The sequence below is a fragment of the Anabrus simplex genome, chromosome 2 (assembly GCF_040414725.1).
Source record: "Anabrus simplex isolate iqAnaSimp1 chromosome 2, ASM4041472v1, whole genome shotgun sequence".
NCBI lineage: Eukaryota > Metazoa > Arthropoda > Insecta > Orthoptera > Tettigoniidae > Anabrus > Anabrus simplex.
The window spans coordinates 302,602,613-302,629,994 of NC_090266.1; the positions used below are offsets into that span (position 1 = coordinate 302,602,613).

Consider the following 27,382-nt stretch of genomic DNA (forward strand, 5'->3'; position numbering starts at 1 on the left):
ACAGAACCTTGTCCGAATCGGTCGCCTTCCTGGACATTTGGCATGTACTGCTCACTACGGCATCTCCATTCACATTGATGTCCATCACGCTGTGTCAGGGGGAAATCTGGACTCTTCTGTGAACAACACAGGTCTCCATTGGCGAAGTTTGCCTGTTGATGTGGCTACTGAGCCCTTATTGAAGTGCTCATTTAATTATTCAGTCATTTATTCGAATTCAACAGTGCAAACCAACACTGCTTATTCACGAGTAACATAGCCGGTTGGTATACATTTGGTTAGCATTTACTGATAGATGAAAATAATCCCTACTCATTTGAAAGGGAATTGCATGAGCTTTTATTCATCTATATCCAATTCCGCTGCTTACACAGAGTTATGATATAACTACAGCACCTCTGATAATGCAAAATGTGTCATTCAATTTGTTCTTTTCAAATGTATAAAAATGCAAATTTTGGTAATAAAATGGTGCCCTTCTAGCTTCTAGAACGTGTTTTAATGATAAGGTAAATAAAATTACCCTTAGTACTGCTTGTCACTTTCCTAACATAAATAGAAAAATTGTTGTTTTTGTTCTTTGGTTCATCAGATCAGAGACAAGTGTCATGCAGCACTCCATACCACCCTTTCTTGAGCTAACCTTTTGATTTCTACATACAGTAACTACTACATCCAACATCATTTTTGATCTATTAGTCATGTTAATGCCCAGGTCTCACCCCCTCCATTCTTACACCCTACACTTCGCTCAGAAACTAGCCAAACTAGTCCTGTGTGTCTCTGACTCTCAGGATGCGTCAGATCCGATTTCACCAAATCTTTCTCCTCTCACCAGCTCAATTCACTATGATTCCATCTGTAATCCAGTCTCTCCATCTCACTTTCCTTATTTTTCTGTAAAACTACATTTCAAAGGCTTGTATTCACTTTCTTTCAGAGCTAGTTATTGTCCATATTTCACTTCCATATAATTTCATGTTCCAGATTAGTCTTCAAAAACATACTTCTAATTTGTATATCAATGCCTGAAGTGAGCAAACTTATTTTCTTAAGTAAGGCCTTCTTTACCTGTACTAGTCTGTATTTTATGACCTGATTACTTCTGCCATCATTAGATTTTCTACTAAAGTAACAATATCCATCTACGTCCTTTAAGACTTAATTTCCTAATCTAATATTTCCTGTATTACCTGAGTTTGACTGCATTTCATTATTTTTGTTTAAGGTTAATTTATATTTACCATGTACTTCTTCACTAAGACAGTGTCCATGCTGTTCATCATTTCCTCTAGATCTTTTGCAGACACAGATAATAAGAATATCATCAACAAATTTCAGAGTTTTGATTTGCTCTCCCTGAATTGTTTGCGATTCTTTTTCCAAATTCCTCTTTGATTTCCTTGATTGCCTGTTCTGTAAAAACATTGAAAAGGAGGTAGGACAAAGTGAAGCCTTGTCTCACTCCTATTTATGTAGTACTGTATAAATGTCTCCCTCTCTGGAGAGACCACGTCTCGAAAAGACCTCTTTATCATCATTTTCTTGTTGTACCACCAGTGATTGTCTAACGTATATTTCACTGTAATTACAACTGGTTTAGTGATTTGATTTCATAGGTGATAGTATCCTGTACCCATGTTTGAGGGACTGAATCCATACAGTCCAGTGGGAAAGGGTGCTTAAATGTGAGAGGCTAAGTAGTAGATTTATTTGCACATTAAAAAACCATTCTATAGGACAAATTCTTGCATCCCACTGCCTCTCAGATTGAAAGTAGTCTACAAGACAAGAACTGCATCCAAGCTTAAAAAAGTCAATTTTTCCTTGTAGAATTTAAGCATCCTTACTTTGGAAATCATCTTAGATAAGATATGCAAGTATTCATTAGATATCAGATGCATAAATTATTCCAATCCCTAGTACCAAGAGTAACTTGAGAATTCAGGCAAGCATGGGGATGAGATTTGGAAGATATTCCAGCTACGGAAATGACAGTGATAGCTGTATATACTCGTAGATGCCATCTGCTCCTTAAAACTGGGTTTAGACGATGATGCATTGCACAGTTAGAAACTATTGGTACAGCACTAATTATCACTAATTTCTTGTGGATGTGTGGGACATATCGTAGCCGAGTAGCATTGCCACAGGCTTTTGATTGAGGTTCAAATCTAGCCAGTGCTTGTGCGATTTCTGGAATGAAAAGTTGTTTTTCTGATGTTTGAATTCCATGTGAAACTGAAGCTTTTCTTTTCACCAATTTTCATTGATTTTAACATTTTAAAGTTTTTAGTTTAATTTAACACATGGCTTTTAGTGCTTGGACATGGCCTACTCCTGTCTGGTAACACCAAGGGGGTATGTTCATGACTTAATGACCTGATGCGATGCATGAATCACCATCAAATGTGTCATATGCCCTCACTTCATATGAGCCCTTCGCAGAAGTTTGAAATTAAGTTAGTTCTGTACATTGCTGTTAGTGTAAATTCTTTTTGATAAGAATATTTGTCTTTCGAACTATTATATATAGAAGAAAGAACTCTCTCCTCAAAAATAAAATTTTAAAAATGTATAGTTGAAAACTGATTATAGCTCATCAAAACAATAAATTCATTAATGCATGTCTCAGTGCTGCAAATATCAAAAAAGAAGGGGATGTATGTAAAGTTTGTCTGTCTCTAAACCTCTCTGGTTTTTAAGGGTGCGACCAAGTTTCGGTAATAAATTAAACACATGCGAACTTCTGTTGTTTGGGAACATTCTCTTCATCTCGATTACATTTAGAAACTCTATAGTTCTAAGATTTTGCATCAGTCTGTTCATACAGTTTAATGCATAGCCTACAGCAGTTGTGAACACATGAAGTAGAATTTAAATATTGCAGAATTTTGTAATTTGTGGCAATTTGAGTGTGTTAACATCAGGATGAATGTAAATGGTGTCTCGGTATCCTGATGGATCCCTTCAGTGCTATGAGGATGACAGCATTGACTTACATGACTTATTTCCTTTAATTCCAGGTGGAACATAGGGCCTTGACAAAATTTCTCCAGCTTGTTCCATAAAATCCGGCCGGCATAAATTTCGTCTGGTTTCTGTAATGAGTTTAATTCAGGTGTGAGAGTTATTAGCCCTCAGCACCCTAAGTCCAGTGGAAGGGCTGCTTCCTGTCTGTGCTAGACCGCAGGATTTTTCTGTAGGGGTTATCTCCCTTGGCCTTAAAAGATCCCTCTTTACCACAAGAGAGTGCTTTCTTCTTTGTTTATCCCCGAGGAGGAGGACTGCCTCCTCCGCCAGCTTTGCCGCACCAAAGGACTCCTCCTCTGCCGTTGCTGCCGTTGAGGTCTTCACCAGAGCCCCTTTAGCCGTCACTTTTCAGGGTTCCTGTAGGGCCTTCACAGCTACCGTAGCGGTCATGGAGCACACACAGTCCCCACTGTACATCACCCCTACAGGCAATTCCCTACTTCATGCCGTTGCCCACCTCCCACGACGTGGATGAGGGGTTGGCCTTGTGGGAGGCGGATAACAGCATGGGTGACACCTTTGCCGATTCTGAGTCTGTTCCGGAAATAGACAAAGGAAGATGTAGTTCTGTCTCTGGTTCAGACTGTAAGTCTCACAATTTCAAGGTTCATGAGGTGATATGTAATAAGATAGTGGGGCATACACAGGTGATATCTACTCTTTTTTTTCTCTTCGTCAACTTCTACTAACTGTGCCACATCAGTATCAAATCTGATTGTTGTATCAATGATATATCTGCTTTTTGCTTCTTCGTCGAAGGCGATGATATCTATTCAACAAAAGCTTCCAGCATTGGAGATGCCATGACTCTTTTTCCTGATCAACGATGCCTGAATCTTTCAAGTTCTTGACCAGGATGGAACAAATGCAGTGATGTCTGGTATAAGAGTTTCATTGTGCATTTGCTCAAAAGGGGAATGAGTGTTTGGGGTATTGTATAAGTTCCTCGCAGGCACACTTTTCTCAGGAACTTCTGAACCTACAGATATGTATGTTCTGGGTACCAACAGGGTTTGTATCAACATGGGAGGAGAATTATATTTTAATAATTAAAACCTCTCATTCTTGTTTTGAGTAACTATACATGCAGTGACTTACGTTGAACACTTGCTCTTTATACTCAATTTTCATTGACATACAATAGTTGTACTCCCATGTTTTGAGTACCTCCCTAGCAGTATTGTCTGGCCCTCTTGACTTATTGCGATGTAACTTTTAAATTTGTTAGTGGCTTACTTTGAAGGGGATAATAAGTGCTATTGTTGAAAGGTATTATAAAGATGTTATCCGATCTCCCTATCTTAATTTCCTGTTATAGGGGTATCATTAAGTCTTAACTAATTCAGTCACATCCTAGTTGCTGACTTACAAAATTCTATTCTCTCCTGCCATAAATATGAATGATGTGCTGCAAGCTTTTGCCAAGTTGATACCAATAAGTCCCTGGTCTATCAAATGGATACAATCCACTGTCAAGGGCCCAAGGCATTTTAGCATTCTTCATTGAAAGTCTTTGTATTAAAGTTTCTTCTTACACCACATGGTCCTAGTTACCGGAACAGGCCAGGGATCGTCAGCGGATTGGGTAATCCTAACCATCTGAATACAAAGATGGCTATGATATATTTGAGATGGTTACCATTCTTTTACAGCAACTGAAATCCTTTGTCTCGTGACCTGCCCTTCCGTAATGTTCAGGACCTTGCCTGTTGTTGTTTGAGTCATCAGTCTATAGACTGGTTTGATGCAGCCCTCCATGCCACCCTATCCTGTGCTAACCTTTTCATTTCTACATAACTATTGCATCCTACAACTGCTCTAATCTGCTTGTCATATATCTTGGTCTACCCCTACCGTTCTTACCACCCACACTTCCTTCAAAAACCAACTGAACAAGTCCTGGGTGTCTTAAGATGTGTCCTATAATTCTATCTCTTCTTCTCGTCAAATTTAGCCAAATCGATCTCCTCTCACCAATTCGATTCAGTATCTCTTCATTCCTGATTCAATCTATCCATCTCACCTTCAGCATTCTTCTGTAACACCACATTTCAAAAGCTTCTATTCTCTTTCTTTCTGAGCTAGTTATCGTCCATGTTTCACATCCATACAATGCCACGCTCCACACAAAAGTCTTCAAAAACATTTTTACCAAGCTCGATAGCTGCAGTCGCTTAAGTGCGGCCAGTATTCAGTATTCGGTAGATAGTGGGTTCGAACCCTACTGTCGGCAGCCCTGAAAATGGTTTTCCGTGGTTTCCCATTTTCACACCAGGCAAATGCTGGGGCTGTACCTTAATTAAGGCCATGGCCACTTCCTTTCCACTCCTAGCCCCCTCCTGTCCCATCGTCGCCATAAGACCTATCTGTGTTGGTGCGACGTAAAGCAACTTGTAAAGAAGAAAAGAAAAAAAAAAACATATTTCTAATTCCTATATCAATGTTTGAAGTGAGCAAATTTCTTTTCTTAAGAAAGCGCTTCCTTGCTTGTGGTAGTCTGCATCTTATGTCCTTACTTCTGCCATTGTTAGTTATTTTACTATCCAAGTAACAATATTCATCTAGTTCCTTTAAGACTTCATTTCCTAATCTAATATTTCCTGCATCACCTGCCTTTGTTCGACTGCACTCCATTACTTTTGTTTTGGACTTATTTATTTTCATCTTGTACTCCTTACCCAAGACTTCGTCCATACCATTCAGCAGCTTCTCGAGATCTTCTGCAGTCTCAGATAAAATAACATCATCGGTAAATCTCAAGGTTTTGATTTCCTCTCGTTGGATTGTGATTCCCTTTCCAAATTCCTCTTTCCTTTACTGCCTGTTCTATGTAAACATTGAAAAGGAGGGGGGACAATCTGCAGCCTTGCCTCACTCCTTTCTAGATTGCTGCTTCTTTTTCAAAGCCGTCGATTCTTCACTGCAGACTGATTTTTATACAGATTGTAGATAATTCTTCGTTCTCGGTATCTGATCCCAATCGCCTTCAGAATCTTAAATAGCTTGGTCCAATGAACATTATCGAATGCTTTTTCTAGATCTACGAATGCCATGTACATGGGCTTGTCCTTCTTGTTTCGATCCTCTAAGATCAGACATAAAGTCAGGATTGCTTCACTTGTTCCCACATTTCTTCTGAAGCCAAATTGATCTTCTCCCAACTCAGCTTCAACTTGTTTTTCCATTCTTCTGTAAATAATACGTGTTAATATTTTGCAAGCATGAGATACTAAACTAATGGTGCGGTAGTTTTCACACCTGTCAGCACCGGCTTTCTTGGGAATAGGTATAACAACATTCTGCCGAAAATCGGATGGGACTTCTCCTGTCTCGTACATCTTGCACACTAAATGGAATAACCTTGCCATGCTGCTTTCTCCTAAGGCAGTCAGTAATTCAGAGGGAATGTCATCAATTCCAGGTGCCTTGTTCCTATTTAGGTCACTCACGGCTCTGTCAAACTCTGGACTCAAAATTGGGTCTCCCATTTCATCAGCATCAACAGCCTCTTCCTGTTCCAGAACCAAATTATCTACAACTTTACCTTGATACAACTGTTGGGCATGTTCCTGCCATCTTTCTGATTTGTCTTCTTTCCCTAGAAGTGGCTTTCCATCTGAGCTCTTAATATTCATACACCTAGATTTCCTTTCTCCAAAGGTTTCCTTGATTTTACTGTATGCAGCATCTACCCCTCCCTGGACCATACAACCTTCGACATCCTTGCACTTCTCCTTCAGCCATTCTTCCTTAGCTACCTTGCACTTTCTATCCACTTGATTCTTTAATCGCCTGTATTCCTTTCTGCCCTCTTCATTTCTTGCATTCTTGTATTTTCGTCGTTCATCAATCAGGTCTAGTATCTCCTGAGTTTTCCACTGATTCTTAGTTGATCTTTCTTCCTTCCTAACATTTCTTCAGCAGCCCTACTTCATTTTTTATTACTATCCACTCTTCCTCTTTTGTGTTTCCTTCAGCCTTTTCATTTAGTCCTTGTGCAACATGTTCCTTGAAACGATCCATCACACTCTTTTCTTTCAACCTGTCTAGATCCCATCTTTTTGCATTCTTTCCTTTCTTCAATTTCTTCAGCTTCAGATGGCATTTCATGACCAACAAGTTGTGGTCCGAGTCCACGTCTGCTCCTGGGAAGGGTTTGCAATCTAACACCTGTTTTCTGAATGTCTGCCTAATCATAATGAAGTCTATTTGGTACCTTCCAGTGTCTCCAGGTCTCGTCCACGTATACAGCCATCGTTTTTGGTGTTTGAACCAAATATTGGCAAGGACTAAATTATGATCAGTGCAGAATTCAACCAGCCGACTTCCTCTTTCGTTCCTTTGTCCCAATCTAAATTATCCTACTGTATTACCTTCTCTTTCTTGGCCTACCACTGCATTCCAGTTTCCCATCACAATTAGATACTCGTCACCTTTTACATGTTGTATTAAATCTTCTATCTCTTCATATATTCTTTCGATTTCCTCATCATCCGCTGTACTAGTAGGCATATAGACCTGCACTATTGTGGTAGGCATTGGTTTGGTGTCTATCTTGACGACAATAATTCTTTCACTATGCTGGTCGTAGTAGCTTACCTGCTGTCCTATTTTCTTATTCATTATTAAACCAACTCCTGCATTACCCCTGTTTGATTTTGTGTTGATAATTCGGTAGTCGCCTGACCAAAAATCCTGTTCTTCCTGCCAACGTACTTCACTTATACCAACTACATCTAACTTTAGTCTATCCATCTCTCTTTTAAGATTCTCTAACCTACCACAACGATTCAAACTTCTAACATTCCACGCTCTGACTCACAGAATGTCAGTATGGACCTTCCTACAGACGAAGATCATTGCATAAAATAAGACCGTTAGCAGTTAAGGGGAAAATAATTCATATCCCCTCTTCCTCCATGTCCATTTGCATTTCCACTGCCTCGATTCAGACATCATTATCTATACATAGGGTATTAGGTTGTTGAGATTTCTACAAATTAGCTGTTTTTGTTCATCTTTCTGAAGATTATCCAAATAGTTGTGCATTTCATGATCAGCTTTGATGTAGCCAATAACTGTTACAAAATCCATGTTATCCTATGTATGACCATGTAAATTCATGTACTTGGAAGGTGATGTGTAAATGTTTACCTATTAGATGTCTTTTATAAGTTGCTGTATTACTTGATTATAATTCAACCTTTCTTCAGTTTTTCCATGATTGTTCTTATCCATGTGAACAAGTTGTTATTTTCCCTTTATATGAATGTCTTTCTTTTCAGATATGGGGCTGTATGGGTTTTGTCCGGAGTGGGACCCGTTTTACACTGTTGTGTGCGAACAGTGCCAGAAAGTTGTAAAGCCCCAGGGCTTATCACGACACTATGGTGAGTTTATGATTTGTCTGCTTTTCCTTTTCTAAATGTAATGAGTTAAGTTTGTTTACACAAATGCAGTGTTACATTGAATGGTGTGAAAAAGTATAATCTGTATGTATGTATTTCTTTTTGATTCATGAAAATTTGATCTATAACTGAAATAGAAAACAAACTATCTCAAGCACAAAATGTTGAACTTCATAGATACGAACAAAGGAAAATGTTTGGCACATTGAAAAGGCAAACATGTCTGCATTGAAAAGGTACTGATCTAATCGGAGTAAATTTATAATTGATAGTGAGTACCTGTCAAGTTGGCCGTGCGGTTAGAGGTTTGCAGCAGTGAGCATGCTTTCAGGAGATGCTACGTTAACACTTTTAATTCTTTCGTTTGTGTGATTTCCATTTTATTGTAAGAACATATTTAAGAACATTGTAAGTAAAAATGAGCCAAACCGTTGTTTATAAAGAAAGTACATATCTCGGGAAGATGCGAACATGTACGAGGTGTGTTTTTTAAGTAAGGGCCGTTTGAAAATAACTATACAACGAAAGGCTATTTTCAAACACCACATTTATTTGCAGATTCTACATACTTCACTCTACTTTTCAACATAACCACCAAGTTTGTTTAAACACTTATCATACCTTACAACTAAGTTTCGAATATCCTCTTCATAGAAACTTGCCGCTTGCTCCGATGACCAAGAGTTCATGGCCATTTTCACTTTGTCTTCATCGTTGCAGTGGTTGCCGCTGAGGTGATGTTGGAGGTGGCGGAACAGATGGTAATCACTCTGCGCAAGGTCAGGGCTGTAGGGTGGGTGGTCTAAAACTCCCCAGCCAAAAGTGCCAAATAAACCTCGGGTCTGAGCTGCAGTGTGAGGACTTGCATTGTCATGGAGAAGGACAATTCCCTTTGTCAGTTTGCCGTATCTTTTATTTTGGATCTCTCTGCGTAGCTTTCTTAACGTTTGGGAGTAGGCTTCCACATTGATAGTGGTTCCTCATTGCATGAAGTCGACCAACAAAATACCATGCCTGTCCCAAAACACGGGCGCCATGATCATGTGCTGGGACAGTCTGTTTGGCCTTAACTTTTACAGGCTCCATTCCATACTCTGTTCCTTCAATTCGGGTGTGAGAACCCGTGTTTCGCATCCCGTTACAATCTGACTCAAGCACGTTGTCACCTTCTTCAGCATAACTAGACAAAAACATCAAACACTCAAATCTTTTGTTTTTGTGGTTCTCCATTAGGAGTTTAGGGACCCAACAGGAGCACAGTTTCCTAAAGTTTAGGTTTTCAGAAACAATTTTGTAAAGCACTGACCTAGACACATCAGGAAAGGTGTTTGAGAGGGCTGTTATTGTGAAGTGTCTGTCATCACAAATCTTTGCTACAACTAAGGCACCAAATAGTCTGTGATCAGAGATGGGCGACCGGAGCAGGTCTCATCATGGACGTTGTCACGGCCATCTTTGAAGTTTCGCACCCACTTACCCACTTTGCCTTCACTCATAGCATTAGTACTGTACACTTCGCAAATCTGTCGGTGAATGTCTGCAGCAGACAGGTTCCTTGCCGACAAAAACTGTATCACTGACCGAACCTCGCACAGGGCGAGCAAGTCGATAATCTCGAGCAAGCATAGAACAGAACCGTACAGGTTAGCAACAGAGCTGCAACTGAGCACCATTGTTCCTGAGGCATGCCGGTACACGACGCACATGCACATTGCGACGCGTGCACGAACTACTAGTGTCTACAACAAAACGGCTCTTCCTTAAAAAACATCCCTTGTATTTATACAGTTGTTCCTAATTTCCACCTCTAACATTTAGATATTTCTACTTTGCGACAAGTCTACTAATTCCATTTTCATGAAAGTCCCTTGATAGCTGAATGAGAATTTTTCTGACAGCGTCTTGTACATCCACATCTAAAACAAGTCTGTGACCATTCATCCACTTCTTTCATGTACCAAGCACATGAAAATCACACAACAAAATGCCTAGGCTATTACAAGGGTGCCGCAGTGTTAATCACCTGACCTTCACTGGATTCTCCACTCACGTTAGCTTTATGAAGCCTAGCATTTTTCTGCAACAGAATTACCCCCTGTGAGAATGCACTGTAGCTTGTTCATGATTGTGTGCTGCAAACATTGCAGCATTCCATAAGTGATCTGCATTGATAGCTTGTCTGACTTTTCATTTCTTCGTTCAGGTGTTTTTGAATGATCGTGTGCACTGAGCAATGACTAATGTTCACTCATATGGACACACCATATGTATTAGAACATTGATCTTATATCACTTCATTAACCTATGGAATTTTCTGTAATCAGTGTTGCCAATCATAAGGCAGTTGCAGAATACGGCAAACATTTAAGCAACAATAATTTCATTGCAACTGCAGCTGCATCATGCTCGTGCACTCTCTTCTCTTTGTTTTCATAGTAGATGCTTCACCTAGCACCTCCCAAACCTATACTTACCACAGTACACACACAAAATATTAAAAAATATAAAATAAATGTGATGTGTGGAAGTCTTAAGTCAAGAAATTACAAGAGACCATTACTAATAAGAAAAGTTTATGAAAATAAAAGTGGAAGTGTGGTGTTCGATGCAGTTAACAATTACAAGGAAGGACTGAACATAGCTTAGCTAAAAATTAAGTTAACATAATTTGTGGTCCAGTGCCTCTCAGAACAAATTACATATTACACAAAGGTTACATCATTAAAGTAAAAAAGAAAAAAAGAAGGAAGATTTCTCTAGAGCAACAGTCAAGAGACCACTTAAAGGTGAAGAATTTTTCCAAGACTCACCAAAAAGGAACAGTCTCTCCCACCATTGTCTGGCATGCTTCACTGCCGGTACCAAAATACCAAGTGTACAATTCCCCAGCAAGACTCACGTGCCCAAGCGTGGGAGGGGAATCGCCTTGCTAATCTGAAATCAAGTTTGCTCTAATGAAATAGGTTAAATGTCTGCAACAACAATGAATGTTAGAGAACCCGCTAATGCGTTGTCATAGGAGAAGGAATTTCTGCTGAGCTCGTGAAATATTAGACAATCCATAACTTGACTTCTTCCCTGAAGTGGTTCGCGTGTAAAAACCCATGCAGTTACAGGGATCCCTGCAATTGATGCACACAGGCACACATGTGAAATTTATAATTTAACAAACAGCACAATATAAGCAACAACAAGTTCACTGCAACTGTTGCATCTTGCTCGTGCACTATACTCTCTTTATTTTCATAGAGCATGCTTGACATCACCCTCTCCAAACCTGTACTAACAATAATCCATGTGCACGACTAGAGTTCTCTATCTCGTGTTAACCCACGAGTCAGTGTTGCCGCAATAAAATGCCCCTTTAATATTTATTTTTCCAAGTGCGATAGAATTTTGATTCCAAACAAACTGAATTATTTTGGCTGAAGTTGTTCAATTTACATAAAAATATAGTTTATTGTAAAATTACATACATAACCATGAGATTTCATGAATGACGTACAATGTTTCAAATTTGTAACGGTTGTCAGCTTAGTTTATTTGTGCAATTGATTGAGTGCATCTGTTTTACATAATGAGAGATTATTTCTTTTCCTCTTGAGTTTGTATAGTGTTAACAGTAATTATGATATGGCTTCTGCACCAAAGAAAAGAAGGCAAATATTTAGAGCAGAGGTGCTCAGATGGGCACCCATTGAGGCTAGCCCAGTGTGGCTGGGCTGGCATGATGTAAATGCGGGCAGCTTACGTAACAAGCATATGTCACAGTAAAGCGAGAGAGCGAACACACTTTGCAGGAAAGCGAGGGACCATTGACGTTCGATTTTGATTACGAAGCTCTCCTCCACTACTCACCGAAGTGCTGACTGGGATACATTTAAAATGAAATGAAAATGAAAATCCACAGCCTGTTTCCAGTCATTCAACCGAGTCAGGAATGGAATGAATGAAGCCCCCATCTAGCGGCGAGGATAGGAATTGTGCCTTCTGCCAAAGCCTGTCTCACTCCTCTGGGGCAATGATTAATGAATGGCAGATGAAATGAAATGATATTGGAGATTCTTGCTGGAATGAAATATGACAGGGAAAACTGGAGTACCAGGAGAAAAACCTGTCCCGCCTCTGCTTTGTCCAGCACAAATCTCGCATGGAGTGACCGGGATTTGAACCACGGAACCCAGTGGTGAGAGGCCGGCGTGCTGCTGCCTGAGCCATTATTTAAAATAAAACACTATAATCACAACGAAAATACCCTGACCTTTTAAAGATATTCCGGTTTGATTTATACTGCGCTCGATATAAACAGTCAGTTTTATTTTCTTATATAAACTGACACATTATAAGGTTTGTGTTACCATCTACAAAGGTACAGGGTTTAAGCGCGTACAAGCTATGATTTAGAATTCCTTGGATGGGAATGAGTTTCCATTTTTTAAAAAAATGTAAAACTCCTGTTATTCATTAAGCAAAAATTAATATAATTACATAATGCAACAATTATTTTGCACAGTGTTCTAGTGTTGTGTGACTTTCCCTGTTCACTGGATTTCTGAAAATATTATTTAAAATTTAACAGGTGTCCTCTAAATGGCGAGAGGGATTTTCATCACGAGTGAGGACATGGATATTTACTATCCAAGATTAAAGTACAACAACGTAAATATATCTACAAGGTAGATGCCCTCAAATAACCTCATTGATGTTTATTCTTGGTAAGCATGATTGGATTGTTGGTGAGTTTATCAGACGATTTAAACCCAAACAACCACAAGCAACAGCTTATCCACCTAATTCTGTATTATATTAAAACTGTTCGTGAAGCACCTCTTAGAATGTAATAGTGAAAATTGTAACTCGTTACGTACATTATAGAAATATTTGAGGCTGTACGCCTAACTCTTTATTGTATCCAGTCAGAATACATAAACTGCAATGAAAATGAATATCTTTTTTCTTTTAATGTAAATTGAAAAAGATGTGGATTTCTGCCCTCTTTCTTTCATTATTTTCTGCCTTCATTTCAAACTCGGGTATAGCAGCAGTGATAGAGAGTGAGTGACTGGGAGAATTTCGCCCATCCTTCACGGCCTGTGACGTAGCCACATCACTGTGGTTGGATAGCATACGCTGCGCTCATCGCCTGCCAGCCCACCTACAGTGCTGGGCGCCTGCGGGACGGAATGTCCAGCGTGAGCACCTCTGATGTGGAGAATTAGACAAGTGTGGAAATGAAAAACAATCCCGTAAACAAATGAAGGGATGCGTGGCTTCAAGAAAAGGAGTTTGAAGGCTGGTTAGTGTCTGTAACTAGTGATCCCTATTGTTTACATTGCAAAATGTGCGATGCCAATTTATTTGCAGGAAGAAGTGAGCGTCTAAATCACACGAATCGAAAACGCCACAGAAGTCGAGCACATCAGCTTATGAAACAATCATCACTCCGTCATGTGTTAGGGAACCTTAACAAAACACCAGCTGGAATACGAAAATGATCGAAATCGGATTAATAACTGTTGGCAGAACATTCTCTTTTGATAACAATAGATCATTTAGGACAAGTGATGAAACAGGTATTTAAAGATTCGGATATGGCAAAACATGTGACAGTACACTGTACAAAGTGTAATAGCTTGATTAAAAATGTTGTTGGCAAAGTTGAAACAGCCTTAGTAGTATTTTTCAAAATTATATATTTTCTGTGTTTGTTGATGAAAGCAAGAAGTTATAATGTTTGATGCATTGAGCTGTACTGAAGACATTTTTGCAACTGTAGTTTTAGATTGTTTACAGGTTAAAATATTGTGGCATGTAACATAATTACAGCAGGAACTCCAGCAGTCCAGTGGTTATAAAGACTCCTTAACACAGGATGACAGGAAAACACTATCCCAGAAGACTGGAAGAAGCGTATAATCATATCTCTTTTCAAGAAGGAGAGTAGACGGAAATGCATCAACTACCGTGGAAATACTCTCCACTCTCATAGTCTAAAACTTCTGGAAAAAATCATAGAGAGTAGATTAAGAGAAATTGTAGAACCTTTATTCGAAGAGGAACAATATGGTTTTAGGCCTGGAAGAACAACTACAGACCTTATCTTAGCTGTCAGGATGTTAATGGAAAAGCACTGGGGAAAAGGGGAAACCACTTTTTCTATTACTCCTAGACATCGAAAGGGCTTATGATTGTATACCAAGGAAGCATATTTGGAAATGCCTAAAAGAGCTGGGAGTGCATGACAGTCTTATTGCAAAAGTGAAAATGCTGTATGATAAAACCAGAAGTTGTGTGCAAGTGGGTTGTGGGTTGTCTAAATGGTTTGAAACGAAGAGAGGAGTGCAGCAAGACAGTGCTTTGTCACTCCTCTTATTGATCACTGTTATGGATGCCATAATAAAGGCTCTAAAAAGGAATGATCAGCAAAACTTGCAAGTTTTCATCTTTGCAGATGACGTGGTGATCTGGAGTGAAACCGAAAATGATGTGGAGATACAGCTGCAGAAATGGAGTTAAGAGTTTGAGGTATGAAAAGTTACATATGGGCGATGACAAACCACAGATCAGAATAAATGACACCAAACTATTGGCTTTACGTTGCACTGACACAGATAGGTCTTATGGCGACGATGGGATAGGAAAGGGTTAGGACTGGGAAGGAAGCGGCCGTGGTCTTAATTAAGGTACAGCCCCAGCATTTGCCTGGTGTGAAAATGGGAAACCACGGAAAACCATCTTCAGGGCTGCCAACAGTGGGATTCGAACCCACTATCTCCCGAATACTGGATACTGGCCACACTTAAGCGACTGCAGCTATCGAGCTCGGTGTTCTAACATTTAAGTACTTGGGTAGTATAGTATCAAAAGACAACCTTGCAAAGTATGAGATGGACAGTTGAATTAGCAAGGCAACTCAATTTTATCACCAAGTAAGACAACTGCTGTGGGATAAACAAGTACTGTCGGCAGCCCTGAAGATGGTAAGACATATCTGTGTCGGTGCGACGTAAAGCAAATAGCAAAAAAAAAAAAAAAAAGCAAAGATCACAGTGTATAAATCATATAGGGCAGAAACACATTTTGTAGGCCCAGAACCTGTATGTGGGATTTCCTATGGACAAGCCCGACACTACATAGGAAACTGGGTACAAAAGAAACAAATGGAAAACTGGAAAAATACTCCAGGATGCAGGCTTGCAAAGGAACTGATAAAAGGACCAAACAAGAAGCATACTAAAGAACTGTTGAAACTCAGCAGAAAAATGTAAGATGGGTAGTAGGACTGTTAACAGGACACTGCCATCTGAAAAAACACCTACATAGAATTGGAGTAATGAGACAACATATGTAGGAAATGCAATGAAGCAGAGGAATCAGCTGAACACATACTTTTCGAATGTTAGGCACTGGGTAGAATCAGACTCTCCACTCTAGACTACCAGGTGAAGAGAGAGAGAGAGAGAGAGAGAGAGAGAGAGAGAGAGAGAATCCAAGAAGACCCAATAACAACAACCTGCAGCTTTGTGAAGGGAGCAGGTACTGTATATCCAGGAGGGAATGAAGGAAAAACATGGTAGCAAAAGATCATAGAGGTTGACGCTAATTAGGAACTAATATTTAAAGCCCATGAAGAAGAAGAATAAGAAGAAGAAGATATAAATCATATTATACATCCATCCTCGCATATAGCTTTGAAACTACCACATTAACAAGACAAGACCACTCAAAAGTCCAAGCTGCAGAAATGAAGTTCCTATGCATCACGATACAGAAGACCTGGAAGGACAAATTCAGCAATGAAAAAGTCTGAGAGGAGGTGGGAATAGGAGACTCCCTACTACAGAGGATTCAGAAAGCAAGACTGAAGTGGTTTGGCCATGTAAGAAGGATGAGTGCAAGCAGGACTGCAAGAAGAGAATGTGAAAGAGAAGTGAAAGGAAAAAGACCAGTGGGCAGACCCAGAGGTAAATGGACAGATCTGGTGAAGAAAGATGTCGAGGAGAGAAGACAGGATTGGGAGGAGATTATGAGCGAACAGTGGTTCATGGACAGACAAAGATGGAGGGGGCTTGTACACCACACCCGGTTAACTGGAGATGGTCAGCGATGATGATGATGATGATGATGATGATGTAACATAATTACCATGACATCTGACATCTCTGTAATGGTAGGAGAAATATGTTCTCTAATGACAAAGCTAAAAGATGGTACTCGCAGATCGTTTGTTGTTATTACGTACATGTGTCATTCACCACATGTTGCAGTGAGCAAACGTGCAATGTTCATGACATCGTAAGAAATATAGCATCATACTTCAGTCACACCAAGCGGAGTGACTGCACATATTAATATGCTATGGCTGTGGAGCCAATCTCTGCTTTCAGGAGACAAGTGGGTTCGAACTAGACTGTCAGCTGTCCTGAGAATGGTTTTCTGTGGTTTCCAATTTTCACTTGCAGGCAAATGCTGGAACAATTGATGTTCATAAGGTGTTAGGGAATAAAACACGACACACCTTCAATACGTTTGTTTCTCCTCTCCACTCGATACAGAAATGTCGGAATCGATACAGATATATTGATACATGAATAGTACTTAAACTCCCCGGTAGATGGCGGGGCACTGTCTATTTACAATCCTCAACATCCTCCCCACCCTGGTCAATCTCGAGAGGTATGACCAGTTGTATGGGCCTGCAGATAGTGGTCCCGTCAACTGTCCGTAAGATGAGTGTCTGCACCTTCCCGTCTCGTCCGGGTCTTCTCTCTGTGATGCAAGCTCTCTGCCACATATGCCTTAGTCTCATGTCGTCTTGAAGAAGGACGTCTCCTACTCTGCACTCAGTCAATCTTCCTTTCTGGCTCTGGACTTCATGGTAGTTACTGAGTTCGAGAAGATATTCCTTCTTCCATCTCTTCAGAAAGTCCTCATGCAGCTTTTGTCTGAGTCTCACTTCTCTTCTGAGGTCTTTGAGGATACTGGGCTCTGGACCAGTGGGCAACGTCTTCAATTTTTCACTATTTAAAAAATGGCTTGGTGTCAGTGTCTTGGCGCCATCTTGAATAATAGGTCGAGAGTTTAGGGCGGCTTCTATTTCCACCAATAAGGTTGTAAGGTCTCTTCGTAAACCTGTGACCGTCCCAACACTTTTCGCAGGCACAGTTTGGTCGTTCCGACCATCCTTTCCCACCAGCCTCCCCACCAAGCCGCCCGCAGAGCAATGAACTTCCAAGAGACCTGAAGGTGAGCGAAGTGCTGGCTCGTGAGTGGACTGGTGAACAGTTGGGTGAGAATGTCCAGTTCCTTATTAGCTGCCCGGAACGTCTTCGCATTGTCAGAGAAGATAGTATGTGGTACTCCTCTTATACCACAGAACTGTCTAAACACCATTAGAAAATTCTCTGTGTTCATATCCGATGCTAGTTCAAGGTGCAGAGCTCTTGTTATAGCGCACGTGAAGAGGACGATGTAAGATTTCTGTGGCCGGCTCCCCACCTTGATGTAAAGTGGGCCGGCGAAATCGACACCCGTGACGGCGATTGGTTGCGCGAGTTGCACACGAGCAGCTGGCAAAGGAGCTTCAATTTCACATCCTCGGACGTTCTTGGTAGTATTGCATGGTAAACATCTGTGAATGACCTTCTTGATCGACTGTCTTGCCTTGAGAATCCAAAGTTCCTTGCGTAGCTCCGATAACACAATCCTAACTCCCAAATGACGTAGGCGTATATGGGTCTGTTTTATCAGCAGTTTCACAAATAGATGGAAACCATTGACAAGAAGAGGGTGTTTTTCCTGTTGAGTCAATTCTGCATATTGGAGGCGTTCTCCTAGTCATTTGAGGCCATCCAATAGGAAGGGATTGAAGCGTCCAATTTTGGATCTTCCTGGGAGTTCTCTTTTGTTATTCAAGGCGTTGTACTCGGCGGTAAAGCTCTGTTGCTGGGACATTCCGATCCAACACAGTCTTGCAGCTTCCAATTCGCGTGCGATCAGATGGCCGGTGAGTTTCTCAGAGTGCCTTGCATTATGGATGAAACGTAGAATCCACGCCATCATGTGTAACATCTTCCAGTAAGAACTGTATTTTGAGGCGTTGATGGGAGGTTCCCAGGTACTCATCGTTAGCACCTGATGGTGCGTCTTTAGGATTTCTGGAAGTGAATCCTCTGGGAGTACATTGGGAGGCCAAGGAGCCATGGTGGTCCCTGCCACCACATCAGGGAAGACTGTTTCTTGCGGTGACATTTTACGTGACACAAGATCTGCTGGATTACTATCCGTGGGACAATGTCGCCATTGAGCTGGAGTCGGATGTTGTGGAATTTCCGTGACACGGTTACACACAAACGTCTTCCACCGATAGGGGTCATTGCGTATCCAACCCAGTGCTACCATAGAGTCGCTCCACATCGTTGCATTCATGATGTCATATCCAGTTGACTTACAGAAATATTTTAATAAGTGTGAGCCCATCAAGGCAGCCAGTAACTCCAGTCTTGGCAGCGTCACTTTCTTTACTGGTGTTTTTGCTGCATGCCAGACGAACCGTAATATTGTCGTCGAGTTGTGTTCTCACGTACAACATAGCTCCGTAAGCCCTCTCGGATGCGTCGCAGAAAACATGAACCTGGAAAGCCTCTTGTGTTCGACTAGACATCCCTTGCCAACGAGGGACCGTTATGACTGACAAGTGGAATAGACTTGAAATCCAAATTTGCCATCTTGCTGCGAAGTCTGAGGAAAGAATATTGTCCCATTTTATGCCCCTACACCACGTGTCTTGGAAAAGTATTTTCCCTCACGATGGATACTGGAGACGGGATGCCAAGAGGGTCGTAAAATCTGGATATAATGTGAAGCACCTGTCTCTTGGTAGCGGGTTCGTCCTGCAGCCTGTCAGTGACATCGCGATGGTCGAAGAGCAGCGAGTCAGATAATGGTGTACCAGCTGACGCCCAGAACTGTAGTTTCCTGTTTGATTTCCTACCCTTCTGCCTTCCATATATCTTTGAGTGGCGCAGAGTTCATAGCCCACTTTGCCATTGGTAGGCGTATTTGCCGCAACAGTGCTATCATCTCGTAGTACAAGGTTATAGCCCCGTTGTCTTCGGAACTGGCGGCGAAGTCGTCCATGAACGTACTCTTGTCAAGCAGTTTCGCAGCTGTGGGGAGTTGATCTGAACATGGTAGCCAGTTCACGCAGGGTAGCAGAGAGGAGGAAGGGACTTCACGGGGACCCGAATGGTAAACGAGTGAATTTGTACGTGATTACGTCATCTGTCGTACACAGAGTTCCCTTTTCGTCCCTCTCGGCGCAAAACCAGAAGAACCTGGTTAAGTTCCTGTCACACTTGTCCAAAGACAATTGCAAAAAATGCTTGAGTTCCGTCCCCGATGATCGCTCGCTGAAACATTCGGAAACGGATCAATGTCGACAGTATTTCTGGCAGGAGATATTAGGTCCTGCCTCCAGACAATCATTGAGGGATGGTGAATCCTTGCCGTGGAATGAAGCATTGAAGACAATCCTCCATTTGGTTGTTCTGTGGGTCTCTTTGTTCACTGCATGATGAGGAAGGTAGATGATGTCGTCCGTGGTGTTCTGAGTGTCGATCATCTCGACGTGTCCTCTCTTAGAGACTGGTACATTTCGCGGAACTCGGAATTGCCATTAAGTTTTCTTTGAAATGTTTGGAAACACTTTTCTGCGTTGCAGCAGTTTGAAGACGGGCATGCGTCTTCCTTTCTAATCAAAGAAACCACTCTCCGTCCGTCTTCTGGTAGGTGTCGTGAAAATCTTGTAGAATGGCAGCGTCTTTCGTCGTTAGTGGTTGCTCCCGCTGTTCCTTAATTCCCAAGGTCTCCAGATCCCAGAAGCGATGAATTTCGTGGTCCAATGCCGTAGGTTCGTCGTTGAAGTGCACGTGATTCACAGCGTAATGGTTTACAGTGATACCGGATTTCTTGCCACTTAAAACTCAACCAAATATCGATGGAAGGAGCACTGCGGAATTTGAAAGGCGAATCAGTTCATCATCTTTCATCACCTTCCAATACTGATCTCCACCTATTACGATTTCAATAGGATGGTCATGTCCGTCATCATTGGGATCCGCAAGCTGCAGCTTTCTAATTCGTGGTAAGGCTTGAATGTCGTGTAGGACAGCTGGATGTGGGTGAGTACGTGTTTTCGCTTTCAAACGCTGAGAGGTTTACTATAGCGTTTGTCCAAACTGTTTGTCCAAACTCCGGTAATGCTGAACTGGATGAGACGACGATTTCTGGATGTAGAGTGAGGTGATTCGAAACCTGTTACGGTTATAGCCTTGTGTCCCACAACGCGTAGCTTCAATTGATGTACCAGTTCCATGCTGATGAAGCTGGATTGGCTTCCTGCGTCGAATAGGCAACGTGTACGTTTCCGTAACCCAGTCGGGCCCGTGATCCAAATACTGGCAGTCTGGAGAGGCGTGAAGTGGGGCAATTCTACGTCGATCTTTCCTACTGAAACTTCCTGTTCTTTGTTGCAGAATGTCACATGATGAGATTTCTTGAATTTTGAACAAGCTACCTAGCTTCGTTTGCTGCAGTCTTTTGTATTGTGTCCTCGCTTGAGACACACGAAGCATCGATGAGCAGCTCGTAGCTTATCAGTTTGTTCCTTAATGTTGGACACCTTGGAACAGTCTTGTGCGCAGTGGTCTCGTGACTCGCAGAATACGCAGAATGCCGATGGTCCCTTCTTCGTTCTTCTGTCCACCGTTTTCAATTTCGCATTCACGTGAAGCATAGCAGCTTTGGGTGTAAACGTGTCTGAAAAGGTACAGTTTCCTCTAATTTTGTGCGAGGTCATGGCACCTTCCACCTTGTCATTCAAGAATTCCATAAGTTTCGTTATGACTTTCTGTGATCTTTTCTCTCTTAGAATGTATGATCCACCGGCGGACTGTATCCTCCGGAAACGCGCGTAGCATCTTGGGAGCTAGCATCCGTCCATAGTCGTCAACCCTTTCCCCTAATGCTCGTAATGCCTGTATGCATCTGATACATTCAATGTAAGTGCTATTTAAGGCATCGGGAGAAGCGTGTGATATGGGTTTCAGAGCTTCGAGATAATCGAGATGAGCTTGGATTATACGATTCTTGTCTCCATATCGTGAAACTAGGATCCGTTTTGTTTCCTCGTATGCGTCGCTGGTTATTGGTATTCCATCAACCATATCCTTAGGTTCGTCCTCTAGGTACCCGCGGAGGAAGACATGTATTTCGATATTAGAGATTGAAGGGTTGCTGTCTACTGATGACTGAAACTGCTCCCAGAAGCGGGACCACTTCTCTACGTCTCCGGAGAACGGTTCGAGCCTGATCGTTGGTAATTTCACTCCTTGAATATCCGTGGGATGAATGTCCGAACAGGGTGTAGAAGACACGCTAGTTTGTTCTTTCTTTTTCCAAGAAGGCTATTAGCCTTCTGAATAGCGCGCTTCGAGGTATCTATGTGTTCTTCACAAGTGCATGCGTTTGCTTCATAATCTTCATCTTGTAACAGGTCATGTATAGAGTCATCTAAGGCTATTAACTGTTGCAATGTATCTTGAAGATGATCATGGATGTGTTGAATCTCAGTGAGGTCTGTAGAGTCATTACAGCCTTTTAAAAACGTGGAGAAGCATATAGCATTATTACGCTGAGTGTTCGCTTCCTTTTAAGCTTCTTAAGCTGCTGTTCATTGTCAGTCATTGTGGGTGGAAAGTGCCGGTCAGTTAGAAGTGAGGTAATTTATTGCTCTTCAAGGTAGGTATGTGACTGAGGGGTGAGTCAGTTCTAAGGCGATGTAATATGGCGAAGTTGTAAAGATAGCACATTATACACTGTTCTGACTCCATTAGGTGCTGACAGATGGCAGCACTAGTCACGTACTTAATCATGGAGACGCCTAGAAGGTGGCAGATGGCGTTCCTATAGCTATTCAAAATGGCTACCCATGCACAATGAGACAATCATGCGTGCATGCCCCAGTAATTTCGACTCAGTCCATGCAGTAGTTGCGAATTCCTTTGCTAGCATGCTCTTGTTAAACAAACAATTCTTAATATATTTCACAGAATGAATAAATTTGTACTCATCAAGTTTGTGTCCGATATTACTGGCTGGCATCTCATGTCGTGAAGTCTCGTGTCTTATTTAATGTAATCTAAACTTCACTTCACTTCACTTTCCACTTCGTATCTTCGTCCAAGAATGTTCAAAGAACGTCGTCTCGTGATACAGTGATACGTAATTTGAACCGTGAGCGAATTTTTGGCACCAGTATGTTAGGGAATAAAACGTGACACACCTTCAATACATTTATTTGTTATTCTCTCCACTCAATACAGAAATGTTGGAATCGATACAGATAAGTCGATACATGAATAGTACCTAAACTCCCCGGTAAATGGCAGGGCACTGCTATTTACAATCCTGAACATAAGGCACAGCTGATTCCTTCCTTCCTTCCTTCCTTCCTTCCTTCCTTCCTTCCTTCCTTCCTTCCTTCCTTCCTTCCTTCCTTCCTTCCTTCCTCACACAATTTCATTGACCATCATACATTTCATATTCATTCGCTCTTCAGCTGAGGTTGGTGTCAGAAACGGCATCCAGCTGTAGAAAAAAAAAAAAGAAAGGCCATAAAAATTCATCCCACTTCATCCCCAAGCCCCTATCAGGAAATGGGATTAAGGAGCAGACAGATATACTTAAGTCACAGCGGCAAGAGGCAGGCAATATTATCAGAACTACAAGACTTCCTCAGTACCGAAAAAACACTGAATATTGAGGCCTGTTGACACGTTTGGCATTACATTTTATTTTGAGAATGTTGGAACAATGGGAAACTCTGAAATTATTTTTCTACAAGCCCAAGTGGAAGACAGGGTTATCACAGCTGAAATTATATGTCATGAATAGACATCTGATTTGTATGCAAATGGATATTTGGTTTGCCAATATGTAGACCTTCAGAAGTGACAAGGAAGTGTTTGAAGGTGAAATTGGGCAAATTATTAAGTTTAATAGTGCATATATTGCACCCGTCATGCCGGGCTCAGCTCGGCCGGTGAGCGAAGATCTGCAGGGTGTAGACCGTTCGCTTATCGGCTGTGCGAAAATTTTAAAGTGCAGGGATAGATGATGAACTAGTGGCAAATGAGAGAAAACTAAATAGGTTTTAGACATTTATTACAACTACTGCTCTTCATAAATTATACAATAATTAACAAAATCTAGGTATTTTGTTTATATGATTGTCTTCTTTTATGTCGTAGTCACATAGATACTTCATCGGTAAACGAAACAAGAAATGCCTGTATCTGCAAATATAATATTCATATTTTTAGTGAAAAATTAATTAAATAATTAATAATAATTAATTTGAGATGATCTCTCTCTTTGATAACTTAATAATTTGAAAATAAACTTCCTTCCTTCATGGATTTGATTTTAAACAAATTTGAAAATGATCATTTTCATTTCTCTTTGAAAATTAAATAAAATTTTTCTCTTATAAAATTATAGTTAAATCGTCTTCCTTGACCTTTAAATTAATTAATAAACTCAACTTTATAATTATTTAGTAGTTGCTTCACACATAATAGCTCGGAACTTGACCTCATGTCAATTTACATTTATCCGTTACTCGAAACAATTAATTAAATTATTCCTACAATTTTCGACTTTGTGAGTTCAATCCACTGACATGGCCTATACTTATTCATGTGTATTCGTTAAATAAGATCCTATTCCTCCTTAAAAACGAATAAAATTTACTAAAGGTTTGAATTCATTCAAATGGTGAACCACTAAAGTTGGCGTAAATTAGGCCGAAAATTCCACAAAATAATGAAGAGCATCATCACAAATATGGATTATAAACTTACATTAAGCAAAACACAGTCAAATCATACATACTACACTCACACAAGGATACACGGAAATATTATATACATATTTACACGAACGCTAGCCCTTGATTATTAATTTTTATGTTTAGACAAAGTTAGGAAAATTATTCTCACGATGACACTATCGTGGTGACCCCCTCTCATCAACTGGGAAATGTGACAGAGCAAGGATTATCACTTAATTATAGAACACAGTTATACGACAACGTTTAGAGAAAATTTACGAACGCAAAATCATCCAAAAAATCATCGATAAACCGCTTAAACATAGGCCAGAACAAACATTCCGCGCACGCGGTTCATGAGCTACGACATTTATTTTTACTTCTCCACTATAATTGTGATTCTCGATTAATCTGCACTCATAACGAAGACATTACATCAAGTAACATATTTATTCCGTCATTGACTCATTAATGGATGCACAGCTCGACTGCTGAATTCAATAATATCCATCAATCAATCAACTAATCATCACAGCACAGCAAATATATAACAAATTGTATCGGTCAGATACTGCCATTTCCCAGGCCTAAATTACAATAATGAGCGCACATCAACCATTTTCAATAATAACTAATATTATGCTCATGACCTTAGGTGTTCTTTTACGCGGTAATTTAGTTGAATTATTTTTAATATTATTATTATTATTACTGGCCGCGCAAGATCATACGTGCGGAAGCTACTACACAATAATATTTCAGATGACTCTATTGCACACAAAACTCAACCATATGTCGCATAATTGAAGAATGAACTCTGACATGATAGAATCCACGGAATTTCTGTCCCATTTGATCTCATTAAAAGTCAAAAATATTCAAATAGTCCAAGTTTAACGTTGGGGTCAATCTACACTTATTTCTCCTACCACAACGAACTCGGGACAGTTGAAACACTTCTCGAAGACATCCACTCAAAACAAACTAATAGGTTCAAATACTCACTCATCCTCAATCTACCATCACCAAGAAAGAAGAGATGGAAAAATTCTAACTAATAGAAAATGTCTAAACAAATAAGTAGAGGCTATGTCATTACAATTACTTTACAAAAGGAAAGAAAGAATAACAAAGTTTAAATATTACTTGGTGGTGACTGTCGGTTGTAGAACTCGGGCTGATGACCTAGTGCATTATCACCTTACGCACCATCGATCCTCGTCACGCCCGTCTGGACTGCCTTACATTTTACTCGTGCATTGGAGACATGCTGGCGCGCTGGAAATCACACCGTTCACGAAGAAAGAGGACTGACATCCTGACTCGGACTCGAACCGGTGACCTCTTCAGTGGAAATCTTGTGAAGCTGAAACTAAAAATCACGTCTAAGACAAGGTCCAAAACTCACACCGATGTCTGATAAGATGACAAGGAAACTTAACTTTTAAAATCTGCTGAATTATAGGTGGAATCCGCAAACATCTGAACTGCAGTTGTAACCAGTTGTAGGCTCTGAATGACGAAGTTCCCTGGCAAGCGAAGTGCGTCTTCTTCTGCCCGTAGTCGAAGCTAGAGTAATTCTTCTCAGTAAGCGAAATACGTCTTCTTCCGTCCGTTGTTGAAGCTAGAGTAATCCTCCACAAGACGTGTTCAGAGGTAGAAATTTCTGTGTAAATTTTCCCTAGGAAAATCCATTATTCACTGTCTTAAGACAGGGGTGCGTCTTTTCCTCATAAGCGATTGGTTAATTTATTAACTTAGCACCAAATTAATCGCTTGATTGGCTGCCATAGTCAGACGTCATGCACCTTCACAATTATCGATCGAGCACTTGACACACATTCAGCCTGGTCACGTGTCATTCACGGCTGATTCCAAGGTTCTTTGGCTAGCTGTCTCTGCGTTCTCCCCTCGCCTGGCCTTGAGTGGAATTCCCAGCCACCTGGCGTATCTCGCTCAGTCAACTCGACGTGATAAAACTCCCTTCCTGGTTCATAAAATAATATTTTAACACACAGTAGAAATAAATGCTTTCCAATAAATGATTTTGCCAATTTTGAAGGGGACAATATATATGCTTATTTGAAATAAGTGCATACATTTCAAATTTTGGATTTATTGTGGATATTTTTTGACATTTATTATGCATATTTTAACATATTTTACAGTCTTCAACAAAATGTTAAGTAATTAATATCATGAACACTTTCGGCAATGAAACGGTTCAGTGGGAACTGGCACTTATCAAGACACACTTCCAAATAATACCAGAATAAACCAAGAAGCTGCAAAACAGTGGATTGTGTCTTGGTGATTCTTTGGACAGTATGGAGAACGTGAAGCGGAAGGTATCCCAGGAAATCTCGGACTATGTCTGCAAACGAAACATTGTGATATTCTTAAACAAGATCCGGGCTACATTATGATAGCTATAAACAAATACTCTATTTGGCTGGTACTGATAATATGGATCTACCAAATTGTTTAACACCTACACTCGTTCCCGAATTCAAGTACTGTCCTACCATATCCACAAATGTAGAGAGATCATTCTCCACATTGAAGCTAATTTTAACAGACAAATGCCACAGATTTAAACCAGAAAACTTGGAGAAGGCTGTTGTAGTGTACTGCAGAGCAAATTACGGACAGCAAAAGAATGGTATGCAGTGTAAAATTAAAGAGGAATGTGTTTTTAAGTGTTTCTTTACATTTGTGTTTTTTACACGGTTTTAGTAAAAACCTTACTCATTGATTTATGATGTATATTAACAGACCATGTCTTATCTAGGAGAAGTATGCATATTGGTTTAACAGTGACAGCCCTGAACACGTTGTTTGCAAGACATACTTTTGTGTGCTTGTGTTAACGCCTTTATTTTGTTGGCAATATACGCAATATCACATGGGGTGAAATAACAGCCAATTTTAATTTGAACCCATTTTATTAGAACCACATAATTTTATAAGGAGTTTTAGTCTCGGACTCATTAATTTTAGAATTACCATAGACAATGCTTCAATAAGATGTTTTTTATTAATGTATCAA

The 27,382-nt window shown here is 40.5% G+C and overlaps 1 protein-coding gene across 4 annotated transcripts in view; it reads left to right on the top strand.

Moving 5' to 3' along the window:
- Positions 1 to 27,382, top strand: part of LOC136864070 (ataxin-7-like protein 1) — a 521,582-nt gene that overhangs the window by 104,623 nt on the left and 389,577 nt on the right. For all 4 annotated transcript variants that reach the window (XM_067140614.2, XM_067140616.2, XM_067140615.2 and 1 more), the window contains exon 3: positions 8,319 to 8,423. In XM_067140614.2, the coding sequence (XP_066996715.2) occupies positions 8,319 to 8,423 (105 nt within the window). The remainder of the gene's footprint in view (positions 1 to 8,318; positions 8,424 to 27,382) is intronic.